At 38.7% G+C, this 15,346-nt stretch overlaps 1 protein-coding gene across 6 annotated transcripts in view; it reads left to right on the top strand.

The window, feature by feature from the left end:
* Exoc4 (exocyst complex component 4) overlaps positions 1-15,346 on the top strand; it is an 817,398-nt gene that overhangs the window by 41,543 nt on the left and 760,509 nt on the right. For all 6 annotated transcript variants that reach the window (XM_060380213.1, XM_060380214.1, XM_060380218.1 and 3 more), the window contains exon 4: positions 7,213-7,397. In XM_060380213.1, the coding sequence (XP_060236196.1) occupies positions 7,213-7,397 (185 nt within the window). The remainder of the gene's footprint in view (positions 1-7,212; positions 7,398-15,346) is intronic.

Below are 15,346 nucleotides of genomic sequence, written 5' to 3'. Positions count from 1 at the left end.
ATTTTGGCATGGTCTGTGAAAGTGGTCTTGACCTTGGAAGAGGTCATGTTTCAGCAGGGTAGGAGACTGGAAACAGTGTTTCTACTGTGATAAGTACAGTGGGAGACATGCGAAAGATAGGGCATTAGGGAGAATCTGGGCAGGTTAATATGGCTTGTTATTTTGGGGTAATCCTCTGTGGCTGCTTTCAGCTTCATTTGAAAGCTTACCCCTCCTTTATTTGAAAAGCCCTTCCTCAAACATCTGATATGTTAGGAAAAGCTAAAACCAAAGTTATTAACCGAGTTGTTTCCCAAATTAATGAATAGGTTTGTGGTGGCTGCAGTTTTTTTTTTTTCTTACAGAATAAAATAAAAATGCGGAGCTTTGTATTATCCATTTTTCCCTGCTGTTCAAACCTCTTTTTATTTATATTTGGCTTTGATAGTTAAGGTTTCTAAAAACCAGATGATTTTGTAGTTAGCTTCATTTGTGCTTTTTTAAAATCTGCTATTCATTTATTTCTTTTATTTTTAAAGTCAATAGAAATTGTTTCATTGTATTAACTCTCATGAGGTTAGTGATTTTCATTTAACTTGTCTGGAGCAGTGATTCCTCAACTGTGCATAGAAGGATCTTTCAAGAATTGTAAAGTCTAGGCCACAATCCAGATGATAAAATTGATGTCTCTGTTGGTGGGTGCTGGCTTTTTTTTTTTTTTTAAGATTTCTTTATTTATTATTTATATAGTATTCTGTCTCCTTGTACACCTGCACATCAGAAGAGGGCACCAGATTTCATTACTGATGGTTGTGAGCCACCATGTGGTTGCTGGGAGTTGAACTCAGAACCTCTGGAAGAACAGCTTGTGCTCTTAACTTCTGAGCTCTCTCTCTAGCCCCAGCTTTGGTCATTGTTGACAGCCTCTCAGCTAATGTCATTCTGTGAAGTCTGGGCTGATGGACTATCAGTTAGCCCTACTTCAAAACAGAATAATAATAATAAAAAAAACTTTAGCTTTAATAAAATATGAGAGTTATTTGTGGCAGAATACATGATGATAGGATAAAAAAGAAACAAAAACTTAGGAGTGGATTGTCTGAAGAAAATTTAAGATTTGCTGTAATAAAAGTCTGTTTTGTGCAGTAGTAATGTGGTGAGATATTTGATGAAACTACAGTTCTCATTTGGCTTTCTGAGATAGCTTTGAAGACAGTCTATAGAAGAAATTCATAGATGACTGTTTATTTGCTGATACTTTATCTTACAGGCCTTCCTTCCTTCATTCACTTATCAATAACTTCATGTTATTTGCTTTATTCTACAAATTCCATTATCTCTCAGGCAGTCTATTGCATTAAGCCTTGAGTACCCAATATCACCTCATTTACTTGAGGTGTGCTTGACCTCAGCCCTTCTTCTCTCTTTGCTAATGCACCAACAAACATTGATATCTCTCTGGAGCATTAACATTTGGCTGTTAGCTCAACTAGTAACAATCCTTCATTTGCGCTGATGAAGGTTTATTAAATAAAAACATGTAATAACCCTGGGAATAATGAAAGGAGAGTAGAGGTAGACAGCATCCTGTTTGTAATGATGGGAGCATGCTGAGTTTGCACTGTAGGTATTGGGTTTCCTTCAGGGGATGCCCCCCCCCCAACAGGTCAGATCAATGTTTTGTTATCTGCTGGGTTTAAGAATGGGCAGTTTTGATTGTCTGACCTGATCACTGTTGATTAGCATATAGGTTTAGGGGTTATGGGGAAAAAGATGTTCGTGCTCAAGGCACTTGGCCTTGCTCTGGATAGCTGCCTTGGGGCAGCTATCTTGGGAAGTCTGTCTTAAGTAACAGACTGTCAATAGCCTGGAGGCCTTCAGACTCTGGCAGTGTAGAACCAGAGAAATCCAAAAAGTCTGCTTTCTCCAGGAAAGAGATTGCTTTTTCTATAGATCCCTAAACCTTCCCTAAACTTTCCATAAACCTCATTTTTGCTCTGAGCTTTGAATGGACTGACTCCTTTTAATTCTCCTTTATATATATTTCACTCTGTATTTATTTTTTTTCTTCATGGAGTAGTCTGGCTCTTGTAACCATTGAGCTGTCATGGTGTAGACAAAAGTGAATTAGGTGACATCTCTGAGCTTACAACAGCAATGGAGATTATTGTGAACATGGATTTACTTTTTGCATTTCATATCTCTTACTTATTGTGTTACAGTCTATTAGTAAAAATGTGCCTAATTCATCTGATGCATTTAAATACAGAGTTGTGGGAAGTGGTGTGTGTGCATATATCAAATTGGGAATTAATTATATATTTTCTGTATATTAGAAAGCTTCCTTGACCTCTGTAATTTTTAACTTTGTAAATAGACTTTAAAGCATCCAGAATAAAATGATTGTTTCTTTAAAGATATAAGATACTGTCTTAGTTACTCTTCTATTGCTGTGATGAAACACTATAACCAAGGCTACTTACAAAAGGAGGCATTTAATTGGGGGCTTGCTTACAGTTTCAGAGGGTTAGTTTATGATTGTCATGGCAGAGAGAGTGTTGGAAGACAGGCAAGCATTGTGCTGGAGCAGTAGGTGAGAGCTCACATCTGATAAGCAAGTTGCAGGCAAGGAGAGAAAGACTGGGCCTCATGTGGGCTTTTGAAACTTTAAAGCCTGTCTCCAGGGACACACCTCCTCCAACAAAGGCACACTTACTAATCATTCCCAACAGTTCCACTAACTGGGAACCAAGCATTCAAGCATGTGCACTTACGGGGCCATTTACCCCCAGACCACCACATTCTACTCCCTGGCTCCCATAGGCTTGTAGTTACATCATAATGCAAACTACTTTCAGTTAAACTTCAAAACTCTCCATGGTGAGTCTCAATACTGTTTCAAAAGTTCAAAGTCTCATTACCTCTGAGACTAAAGGTAATCTCACAGGGGGTTACTGTAGCCCCCATCAAAATAAAAAAGACACATATTTCCATAGTACAATGGCACATAACACGCATTACTGTTCTGAAAAGGAGGAAAGGAAGCATAGAGAGGATATACTGCACCAAAGCAAGACTGAAACCCAGCAGGACAAACTCCAAATTCTTAGAGGGTTCTTCCAATCTCCTATTCCTTCCAGCTTACTTGATTATAACATATTTTTCTCTCTTGGGCTAGTTCCATTTCCTCTGTGTAGTTCTCCTTGGCAGGTATGTTATGGCTCTGGCACTTCCAACATCTTGGAGTCTCCAACGTAATCTGGGTTTCACCTTCACAACTTCAAGTAATTGTCTCTTTGAGCCTTCAGGCAGACTCCCTTGTCACAGGTCTGGCTTCAGCAGCTTTCCTTGATTGGGGAGGAAGATTACATAACCCATTTCCTATATCCTTCTTGACTCTAAATGCAGAACCACTTGACAAAACCTGCCGAGTTCTTCTGCTTGTTGGAGCTGGAACCTGGGACACTCCTTGAATAACATTTGCATAAGCTTTCCTTGCTGCTTAGGCCTAGGAAATTTTCAGACCTTTTTATAGGGTTCAGGATTAGCTAGGTCTGGTGTGGCCATGAAATACTCCCACCCCCTTAATAATTTATTTAATTTTATTTTATGTGCATTGGTGTGAAGGTGTCAGACCACCTTGAACTGGAGTTACAGACAGTGGTGAGCTGCCGTGTGGGTGCTGGGAGTTGAACTTGGGTTCTTTGGAAGAGCAGACTTAGTGCTCATAACCACTGAGCCATCTCTCCAGCCTCAATAACCACTCTTTATTTCACTTGGCATCAGGCTTTTCTTTAAACTTGTCTTTTTGAACACAAGATTTGGCACCTCCATTACATTTCCTGTTGCTTTTTTTCCTCTTCAAACTGGACGTTTTGTATTTTTCTTTGTCCTGCTTGATCCTTTTCGTTGTGTATCTGCATAGGAGTGATCACTAATAACCATGCGACATAGTCAGTAGTAGGCTATCTTGAAATTTCCTTTGCCAAAGCCACTTATCTAAAACTCTTCAATTAGATTTTTTAGGAGAAGGGCAAAAAGCAACCACATTCTTTGCCAAAATGTCACAAGAATGATCTCTCATATTCTCTGAAACCTTTTGAGCTGGACCTCTAGAATCTACATTGCTCTCAGCACTGCTATCTTCCATGTTCCTGCTAGGGTGGTTCTTTAAGCCCTTCTTACACCATTGGGCTGTTTTCCTAATCCAAAGTCCCCAAATTTTCCATATTCCAACAAACAGCAGCATGGTCAGACCTGTCACAGCATTACCCCAGAATACTAGGGAGCATGGCCACAGGCAGGCAGGCATGGTGCTACAAAAGTAGCTGACAGAACACATCTGATCCAAAAGTTTCACATACAGAGAGAGAGAGAGAGAGAGAGAGCAAAATTTAGTCTAGCATTGGGCTTTTGAAACCTTAAAGCCTCCGCAGTGACATACTTCCTCTAACAGGACTGCAATAATCCTTCCTAAGCAGTTGCACTAACTGGAGTCCAAACATTGAAACATATGACCCTACGGGGCCACCCTCATTCAAATCACCACAGAGGCTATTTTCTGTTCTCTTCTGTGTTGAGATTTTTAAAGTTCCAAGTTCTATGGCTACCCTTGATCTTGTAGGTGTGTATGTGTATATGGATGTGTATAAAAATTATATTTGGTTTCAAAGAAGCATAGTCAGAAAGCTTGTTGTTTAAATGACTACAATGTTGTACTGAGGAACACTTACTTGCTCAAGTGCTGTATTGAAACACTGTGTAAATCTACTCTGAATTTTCTCTATCCTTACAATAAGTAGATACTGTTAAAAATAATTTCTGTGAACACTGTTTGCCATGAATAGTGTTGTTTTACCTGAAGTTTAAAAGTTGTTTTGATTGAATGGCTTTGGAAGCTGTCATTGTTAAGTAGTTTTGTGTTTAAAGTATGAATTAAATCTCTTCATGCGGATTCCTACAAGCAAGTCAAGTGTGGCTGTGCAGTGGGTAGTTTTTAAGCTTAAATATTTGGCTGGATTTAATTACCTTAAGGGATAAGGCTGCACTATGGGCCAGTGGTTTACCAAATTATTTTTTATTTTCTGGATCTAGATGTCACTGAAGGTTAATGCCTCCTCTTTACTTCACTAGAGACTTGAGTTTAAATCCATCTTAGGGCATGGGTATAAGTGAATTTGTTGTTGTTTTTTCTCCTTGGGGACACATTGGACATTTTACAAGTCTGCCTTTCCATTTGGAATTACTGGCAGCTTGCACAGGGCCCAAGGGCTGTCATAGCAGGGGCAGTTGCAAGTCCAGTCTGTGTGAAAATGAGTGGGCAGACTCGAGAAGGCAGAACTGGCCCAGGGCTTGTCAATCTTCCACTCCTTGATTCTTTCTTGCTTTAAACTTAAGAAAACTTATTTGCTACTGACATTTGATTATAGCACATCACAAAACAAGCGATGTGTTTACGGGTGAGCCATTGCATGGTATTACTATTATTTTTAAGTCATTTTGGGCAGGTTTGTGTTTGATAGCCACGGACATTTCAGTTTTCATTGTCTACAAACACCCAGATTCCCAGATGACTCCTTAGACCACTGTAGATGTGTGATTCATATTTTTGATTAGCAATGCAGTCATGATTTCTTTTCTTTTCTTTTCTTTTCTTTTCTTTTCTTTTCTTTTCTTTTCTTTTCTTTTCTTTTCTTTTCTTTTCTCTCCTTCCTTCCTTCCTTCCTTCCTTCCTTCCTTCCTTCCTTCCTTCCTTCCTTCCGTCTTTCTTTTTCCTTTTTTTTTTTTTGACAGGGTTTCTTTTTGTAGCTCTTGCTGTCCTGGAGCTCACTCTGTAGACCAGCCTGGCCTCCTACTCACAGAGATCTGCCTGCTTCTGCTTCCTGAGTGCTGGGATTAAAGGCGTGCATTGCCAACCCCATCTCATGACTGTTATTAAATATTGCTTTTATATGAATGATTTAGTTTTTAGGGTCATATTTGTGTCCATAATCAGCTTTAATGGTGTCACCCTGTTGTAAATGGTGTTATTATTGCCTTTAGCTACCCCTGTCTGAAATATGTAGAAGCATGACCCAAGCTGGTAATAGCCGTTGACCTTAATTCCTCCAGGAGTTGGTGTGCTTTTTTTTCTCTTCAGGATTGCTTGATGTTACCTTTTTTCTTTCTCATCTTTCCCCTCCCCCTAGTAGCTTTCAAGTTCTCCTCCTCACCTTTTTTTTTTATTCCTAAGTAATAATACTTAGAATATTCCCTTCAACTTTTTTCTTTCAAAAAAGAAAAGATCATTATCATATAGAGAAGTAATTGTACTTACACAAAGAGTGGTCACACCACGTGTGCTCCTTACCACCTTGCAGTTACCATGGTCTTTTAGTTTCTCAGTCTATTTATTGTAGACATTCCTGTATGGTTTGATTCATTCAGTCCTTGTCTTTAAAATCTTTTAAGCCATCTTAAGAACATGTTTTTTTTTTTTTTTTTTTTTTTTTTTTTACTGTATCTTTTTTTCTCCATTTCACTTCCGTCTGTTGAATCAGATTGGATCAGGCTATTATGATAGTAATATGCATGCAAAAGCACATTTACCTTAATATGCATGTGAATATGAAAAAAATGAGAAAGCTTGTTCTTTATAAATACACATATGACCTTAGCCAACAGAGCTCTGTCTGGCTCATGATCACCATGAGAAAAAACTATTAAAAGGTTCATACAGTGTATCTGATTTAGTCTTGGTTTCAAAGAGTGACTTATTAAAAGTTGATTCAAGCCAGTGTGGTGTGAGTTTGAAACTGCATAGGGCCACATAGTGAGACCCTGTCTCAAAGCAAACAACCTAAACCAAACAAAACACCTCCCTCAAAAGAAGTTGATTTTAGTCATCAGCATTGAGATTGTAGTGAAATTGTGAGTTGATATAACTATTCACCATGTGTCTGTGGACAAGCAATGTGTGTGGGAGTAAATAGTACTCACAGCTTTGCTGTGGTGCCCTACATGCCTTTATGCATTCTTTTGTTAAGATTTTCTTTTATTTTTCTCTTTTGTTCTATCTATCCTCGCCTCTCTTGAAGGGCCAGACTAGGCTAATCCACACGATACTGTGCAGTCTGATATTGCTTGCAGTTCCCATGAAGTCCCTTTAGACAGTGCCTTAAACACCACTCTTTCTTTTCTATGGTTCTGCAAGACTCTTTAGTTGTACTTACTTGGCCTTCTTTTCCCTTTCAGGTCTCAGCTGTGGAGTCTCTGGAGGGCCCGCTGCTCCAGGTGGAAGGACTCAGTGACCTCAGGCTGGAACTTCACAGCAAGAAGATGAATCTGCACTTGGTTCTCATAGAGGAATTGCACCGGCATCTGTATATCAAATCCACTAGTCGGGTTGTGCATCATAACAAGGAAAAAGGGAAGATGAGGTTGGTTAAGGAACTCCTCTACTCTAGTGTCTTGTGGAAGTAACATTATTTGAAGAAGCATTCTTTTTTAAAAATTCAGTTCAATTTATTTATTTATTATGTATACAATGTTCTGTTTGCAAGTACACCTGCATGCCAGAAGAGGGCACCAGATCTCATTGCAGATAGTTGTGAGCCACTGTGTAGTTGCTGGGAATTGAACTCAGGACCTCTGGAAAAGCAGCCAGTGCTCTTTACCTCTGAGCCATCTCTGCAGTTCCCTGAAGAAACATTCTTTTTATTGTTTATCAGAATATTGTGATTTATTTTCCTTATCCTGTAATGTCTCTGAACTTATAGATGGTTTCATAATAGCAAATATGCTATATTCATAGAGGCTAACATAAAAGTGTATTCAGTCATTCATTGCATATTTGTTATGGTTCTCCTGTAAGGATATGTAAAAAACATTTCCTGTGGGTCTGTTACATATGGATCAGAGACACTCTTGTGCTCTCAAAGGGAAGTGAGAAAGAATGTTGACCGGTGACCAGTTGACCAGTTGACCAGTGAAGTCAGTGAAAATAAAAATCCTGAGCTATATGAACTGAAGTTTCAAGATTTAGTATGGTCTCCTCAGCTTTAGCAAATTTGTTCTTGAATAGCTCAGAAGAGGCTTAAGGAATAAACTTTATTTTGACTGGTTATAGCATGGCCCTATGTTTAACAGCCCAGATAGGCTCAGGAAAGCTATTAAGTCAGTGTAGACCTGGAGTGGACTAACACTAGATCTTAAGATAGTAGATTATTGGAGTTATATAGAACCTGCACATTATGGATGTCCTTCTCACATTCTTAGAGGGAGATGTAAGATATTTTCAGAAGGTCTTTCAAGCACTATCTGCTGAAATACACACGTTTATGCCTTTTCATCCAGCTGTGTACCAGGAGAGAACTGGAATTAGTGAATGCTGGGAATGAAGTCTTTCAAGTCTTGTGCTATGTGAACAACAAAGATGTTTTTATATGTGATGCTTCAGTATAGTCAGAGACTCAGACATTGAAAGAGATATTTCTGCTTCTGTTTAGCAAATGGGTAGTAGATAAACTAGGTCTACATAATTAAGCCAGTGAGTTTGTACTCCACAATTACTTCAAGCTAGATGTAAATGAGTAACTGTCATTCACCTTTTTTTGTAGAGTATTCTGCTGGGGACAGTGTGAGAAAGAGAACTTCTTTCTGGTGTCTGGTACTAGATAAATAAATTGAGATTTGATTCAGAATAGAAATGGAGAAAGAAAGTCTAGCATATGTTTAGTTGAGATATGAAGTGAGGAGTCCTGGCCACAGTTTGTTTGCACTGTGGAGCCATCTGCCATCGTGCTTCCCACCTGTGTGTCTCCACTCTGCAGGGCTGGGCCTCTGTGAGCCGTGAGCTACAGCATATTCCTCCTTTAAGTTGTTGGCTGGTTTTTCGAAGGGGGGTTAGGTTTTTGGAATGTTCAAAACAACTACCCCTTCTTCTCTTTTAAGTGGGATAAATGCATTTACTACTCTTGGTTTGGGACCTTTGCTTTTGTGAGTCATTGGAATAAATGACACAGAGTCTTGACGGTATGTTCTCTCTTTCCTTTGCCATTCCTTTGCTCTACTTGTTCCCTGGAGGATGAGGAGGACAGATTCAAGGAACCAACCTAAGATCTACCCAGCCTAGCTCAGAGAATCACCAAAATATTTGCTTATTCCTGAGTTTGATGGTTGTATGCAGAAAGCATACTACTTCTGTGAAACATTGTGCTGTATGAACAGAATAGAGATTTTAAACAGTACAAAAACATGGGTGAAATGCCAGAAAAGCAAAAAGTAAATGAAGAAAATAAATTAAAGTTTTGATTTAAAACATTACTGAGAAGAATTGAATGAGTGTGAGTGTGTGTCAGGAGGTCAGAGGACAACTCAAGGAATGGGTTCTGTTCCTACATGTGGGTCCTAGAGATTTAACTCAGTGCTTGATGGCACAGGCTACCTTTACCTGCTGAGCCACCTTGTTAGCCCGATTTCATTGTTTACTACACAGTTTGTGCCACTTTGTTTTGGTAGTCTGAACCAATGAATTACCAGAGGTTCAGAAATTGTGATTAAAATGCATATTAGAAAACATAAAGATATTATTGTTTTTTCTTATATTTTAAAATTAGCTTATAAAATAATAGATTTCCATGGCTTTCATCTAGTCTTCATATTGGTTAACTCTGCCTCCAACTTCTTATTCCCTTTATCTGTTACTTCCATTCTAGTATCTCCATCTCTACTTTGATATCAGTATGAGGAATTGAAATTTTTGAATGGGCCTCAAACTGGCTGACTACATACTGAATTCTAGGCTAGCAAAAGAGTGAAAACACTGTTTTAAGAAAAACAACCCATTCGATATTCCTCTATCAAGAATTCTCTGTTTAGCTCTGTTTCCCATTTTTTAATTGGATTACTTGGTTTGTTGCTTTTCAACTTCTTTAGTTCTTTATATATACTGGATATTAGCCCTCTGTCAGATAGACAATTGGTGAAGATTCTTTCCCAATCTGTAAGCTAAAATGCTCAATCCCCATTGCGAAAGGTAAAGAGGATGGACATCAGAAGAAAACAGGAAACAAGTTAGGAACCTCCTACAGAGGGCCTCTGAAAGGCTCTGCCCTGCAGACTATCAAAGCAGATGCTGAGACTTACGGCCAAATTTTGGGCAGAATGCAGGGAATCTTATGAAAGAAGTAGGAAATAGTAAGATCTGTAGAGGACAGGAGGTCCACAAGGAGAGCAACAGAACCAAAAAATTTGAACACAGGCGTCTTTCCAGAGACTCATACTCCAACGAAATACCATGCATGGAGATAACCTAGAACCCCTGCACAGATGTAGCCCATGGCAGGTCAGTCTCCAAGTGGGTTCCATAGTAATGGGAACAGGGACTGCTTCTGACACGAACTGATTGGCGTGCTCTTTGATCACCTCCCCCTGAGGGGGGAGCAGCCTTACCAGGCCACAGAGGAAGACAATGCAGACACTCCAGATGAGACCTAACAGACTAGGATCAGAAGGAAGAAAAAGAAACCCTCCCCTACCAGTGGACATGGGAAGGGGCATGTGTGGAGAAAGGGGAGGAAGGGAGGGATTGGGAGGGGAGGAGGGAGAGAACTGGGGGGGGGATACAAAGTAAATAAAGTGTAATTAAAAATAAAATAAAATGAAAATTTAAAAAAATCACTAAAAGCAACAGCAACAACACTAGCTAGGAATATGGCTTGGTAACTGCCATTTGCTATAACAATAAGAGGACTCAAGTTCAAATCCCTATCATCCATATAAAAACTAGGCTTAGGGGTGTGTGTGTGTGTGTGTGTGTATGTACCCAGCATTTGTAACAGAAACAAATATACCAGGAATTTGCTGGCCAGTCAACCTAGCCAAAGAAATGATATTTTTGTTCAGTGAGAGATCTATTTCAAAAAATAGAAGGTGGAAATGCAATTGAGGAAGACATTTGACATCAACTTCTGGCTTCCACATGCCTGTGCATATATCCTCACATACATGGGTGAGTACATTCTACATATGCACAGAATAAAATGAAATAAAAACAAAAATCTCTGGTGAGTAGACAGAAGAAAAGGAGGGAGAGTGGAAGAAAGGGAGGGAGGGAGAAAGAGACATTGTAAAAGCTGTATTCAGAAAGAATGAGCAAATGGGAAGGCTGCATGCTCTCAGCACATACATGCCTGTTCCATTTAAACCCAGCTGATGTGTTTGAAACTCACTTCTGAAGACTACTTAGAGTATAAGTATGTATCAGCTGTAAAAAAAAAAATGAAGAAAGGATCTTCTGAGGGAAGCTTTCCTCACGTGACATTAAAGTATATTATAATACTCAAAGCAGAACAGTATGGAATGCAAGTAGAAACTCTGCTGGGACAAAGTTCTGAAAACAGCCCTATGATTCATGGGGCTTTAGTACTTATTTATTTATTTTTTTGACATTAATGCAGGTCAGTACAGGATGGGACAGGAAAAGTGTTTAGAATATTTTGTTTCAGATAATTGTTGATTTGAAGAAAATAAATTTAGATACCTATCTGTTATATAAAAAGTTTTAGCCAGACGTGATACAAACTTGATAGGCATTAACATATTAGAATATGTATAGAGAAGGCTTTTCTAAGCAATCAAACAATTCATAAATATAATGTTAAATACTTTATCGATTTTAAAACTGAAAATATATTTACAGAAAAGCGGAAAGTTAAACATAGACTCAAAAAATATGTATTAAGGTTTACTGTTTAAAGTGTGAAAGTAATCCTCAGAACAATAAAAGGGAAATGATGTAATTCATAGATTTAAACAAACCTAAATAGATCCAGATGAATCATGATTAGAGAATACAGATTTGACAAATCATATATGGCTTTTTGATCATCAGACAGCCGAAAACCTCCATAATATGTCGTGTTGGTAAGAGTGGGGTAAATGAATAATTTCCCCTCCTTGCTTACTAACCAGTATGCAGTTTTGTAAAATAAGATTTTACGTATTCTTTAACTATAGGACTCTATTTGTAGGTTCACATCCTAATTAAAATATTACTAGTTTATAAAAATAGATATTGTAAGATGTTTGTTGTGACATTATGATTAAAAACAACATGAAAACCCATATAACTAAGCCTGGTATGGCGGAGCATGCCTAAAATCCTAGCTATATTGATCCTGCCCCAACAATGAAATGATATATCTTCTGCCCCACAAAAACAGGGAACCCCCAAACCAACTTCCTTAGCACCTTACAAAACTCCATACAACCTATTAATCATGAGGAGCATGGCTGGATGAATTATAGATCTGTTTCATGTAACACAGCAGTGTAAAATGATTGAGAAAGAGCTCTATATGCTCATTTGGTAAGATTTCTGAGATAAATTATTGGACCCTTAAATAAAATTGAAAACAGCATGTATTATATGAGCATGTTTGTAGTTATCTAGAAAGCTCCTGGAAGGGTTATACAAAGCATTCATTATTATGGAAAGTAAAAGTGGGGTGGGGTGAAGAACAATAAAAGATTTTTCTGTAAAACCCATGAGCATCCTTTACTTTAATAATAAAAATAATTATTCTTGATGATTTGAAGCTTTTTTTTTTTTTCTTAAAATGAGGTTTTACAGTTGAAAGGAAATCTGGAATGACATAGTGATAGTAGCATGTTTGCCAGTGTGTCTTTTCTGGTATGCATATGCAGGTTTGTATATGGAATACATGGACAGACTTCTGTAAAGTATTTTGATCGTCATTACATCAGCATTTTAGTGTGTTATTTTGTATTATTTGCATTTGTCCTTTGCATTTTTCTGTTTATCTGTTTTTGTTTTATTTTTCAGTCTATTTTTGTTTATTTTCTCTTTTCTTAGATGTAAACAGCTGAGCACTACTCTGTTTTTTTCTCTCTCTCTCTCTTTCCTTCCTTCCTTCCTTCCTTCCTTCCTTTTTTTTTCTTTCTTAATTTCTTTTTTCTTTTGAGACAGGGTTTCTCTGTGTGTAACCCTGGCTGGCTTGGAACTTGCTTTGTAGACCAGGGTGGCCTTGAATGCACGATGATCTGCCTGCCTCTGCTTCCTAAGTGCTGGAATTAAAGGTGTGCATCACCCCATTTGGCTACTCCACTCTATGTAATATTATTATATCTTCACCCTTGTTCTGTCATATGAAGACATGGCGCTTTTCTTTTCCTTCATTATTTTCTGATTTCTATACAATTACAGTGCCAGTGATTACTGTTTCATTATATTATTTTTGATGGATATTTTGCAGCTCAGTCTGATTTTTTTTTATTTTATTTTATTTTTATCAGTTACATTTTATTAACTCTGTATCCCAGCCGTGTCCCGATCCCTCATTCCCTCCCAGTCCCTCCCTCCCTCCCTCCCTCATCTCCACCGTGCCCCTTTCCAAGTCCACTGATGGGGGGGACCTCCTCCCCATTCATCTGATCCTGTTTTATCAGGTATCTTCAGGACTGGCTGCAAAGCCCTCCTCTGTGGCCTAACAGGACTGCTCCTCCCTTCGGGGGTGGGGAGACCAAAGAGCCAGTCATCGAGTTCCTGTTAGAAATAGTCCCTGTTCCCCTCACTTTGGGAAACCAATTGGTTACTGAGCTACCACAGGCTACATCTGAGTGGAGGTTCTAGGTTATATCCATACATGGTCCTTGGTTGAATGTCAGGCTCAGAAAAGACCCTGTGCCCAGATATATTTGGTCCTTGTGGAGCTCCTATCCTTTCCCCATCAGACTAACTCCCCTTCTTTCCTATGATTCCCTGTACTCTGCCAAAGGTTTGGTCATGAGTCTTTGCTTTGAAAACACTGCTAGTTAGAGTCTTTCAGATGCGCTCAGTAGAGTCCTGTCATACGTTCAATGCACATCCCATCTGTCTTTCTAAACGAGGATTGATCATCTTATCCCATGTCCGCTCAATTGATTATCATTTTTAGGTGTATAGATTTCATTATGTTTACCATATCTTATAGGTCTATATAAGTGAGTATATCCCATGTTTGTCTTTCTCCTTCTGGGATATTTCACTCAGAATGATCTTTTCTAGATCCCACCATTTGCCTGCAAATTTCATGATTTCCTCCTTTTTGATTGCTGAGTAGTATTCCATTGTACAAAAATACCACAATTTCTGTACCCATTCCACCGTTGATGGACATCTGGGTTGTTTCCAGGTTCTGGCTATTACAAATAGAGCTGCTATAAACATGGTTGAGCAAGTGTCCTTTTTGTGTACTTGAACAAACTTTGGGTATATACCTAGCAGTGGTATAGCTGGGTCTGGAGGAAGCACTATTCCTATTTGTCTTAGAAAGCGCCAGATAGCTTTCCAGAGTGGTTGTACCAGTTTACATTCCCACCAGCAGTGGAGCAGGGTTCCCCTTTCTCCACAACCTCTCTAGCATGTGATATCGCTTGAGTTTTTCATCTTGGCCATTCTGATGGGTGTAAGGTGATATCTCAGGGTCGTTTTGATTTGCATTTCCCTGATGGCTAATGAGGATGAGCATTTCTTTAAGTGTTTTTCTGCCATTCGATATTCCTCTGTCGAGAATTCTCTGTTTAGCTCTGTTCCCCATTTTTTAATTGGATTACTTGGATTGCTGCTTTTCAGCTTCTTTAGTTCTTTGTATATACTGGATATTAGTCCTCTGTCAGATAAAGGGTTAGTGAAGATTCTTTCCCAATCTGTAGGCAGTCGTTTTGTTTTGATGACGGTATCCTTTGCTTTACAGAAACTTTTCAGTTTCATGAGGTCCCATTTATTGATTGTTGCTCTTAGAGCCTGTGCTGTTGGTGTTCTGTTCAGGAAGTTGTCTCCTGTGCCAATGAGTTCTAGGCTGTTCCCCACTTTTTTTTCCAATTGATTTAGGGTATCTGGTTTTATGTTGAGGTCCTTGATCCACTTTGACTTTAGTTTTGTGCAGGGTGATAAATATGGATCTATTTTCATTTTTCTGCATGTAGACATCCAGTTGGTCCAGCACCATTTGTTGAAGATGCTGTCTTTTTTCCATTGAATGGAATTGGCTTCTTTGTCGAATATCGAGTATTCATAGGTGTGTGGATTTATTTCTGGGTCTTCTATGCGGTTCCATTGATCCTCCTTTCTGTTTCTATGCCAGTACCATGCAGTTTTTATTACTGTTGCCCTGTAGTACAGCTTGAGATCAGGAATGGAGATACCTCCAGATGATCTGTTGTTGTACAGGATCGTTTTGGAGATTCTGGGTTTTTTGTTTCTCCATATGAAGCTGAGAATCTTTTTTTCAAGGTCTGTAAAGAATTGAGTTGGTATTTTGATGGGAATTGCATTGAATCTGTAGATTGCTTTTGGCAGTATGGCCATTTTCACAATGTTAATCCT

This window comes from Meriones unguiculatus, chromosome 3 (genome assembly GCF_030254825.1).
Source record: "Meriones unguiculatus strain TT.TT164.6M chromosome 3, Bangor_MerUng_6.1, whole genome shotgun sequence".
Classification (NCBI taxonomy): domain Eukaryota; kingdom Metazoa; phylum Chordata; class Mammalia; order Rodentia; family Muridae; genus Meriones; species Meriones unguiculatus.
The sequence above is the reverse complement of the archived record's forward strand: the minus strand, read 5'-3'. Positions and strand labels throughout refer to the sequence as shown.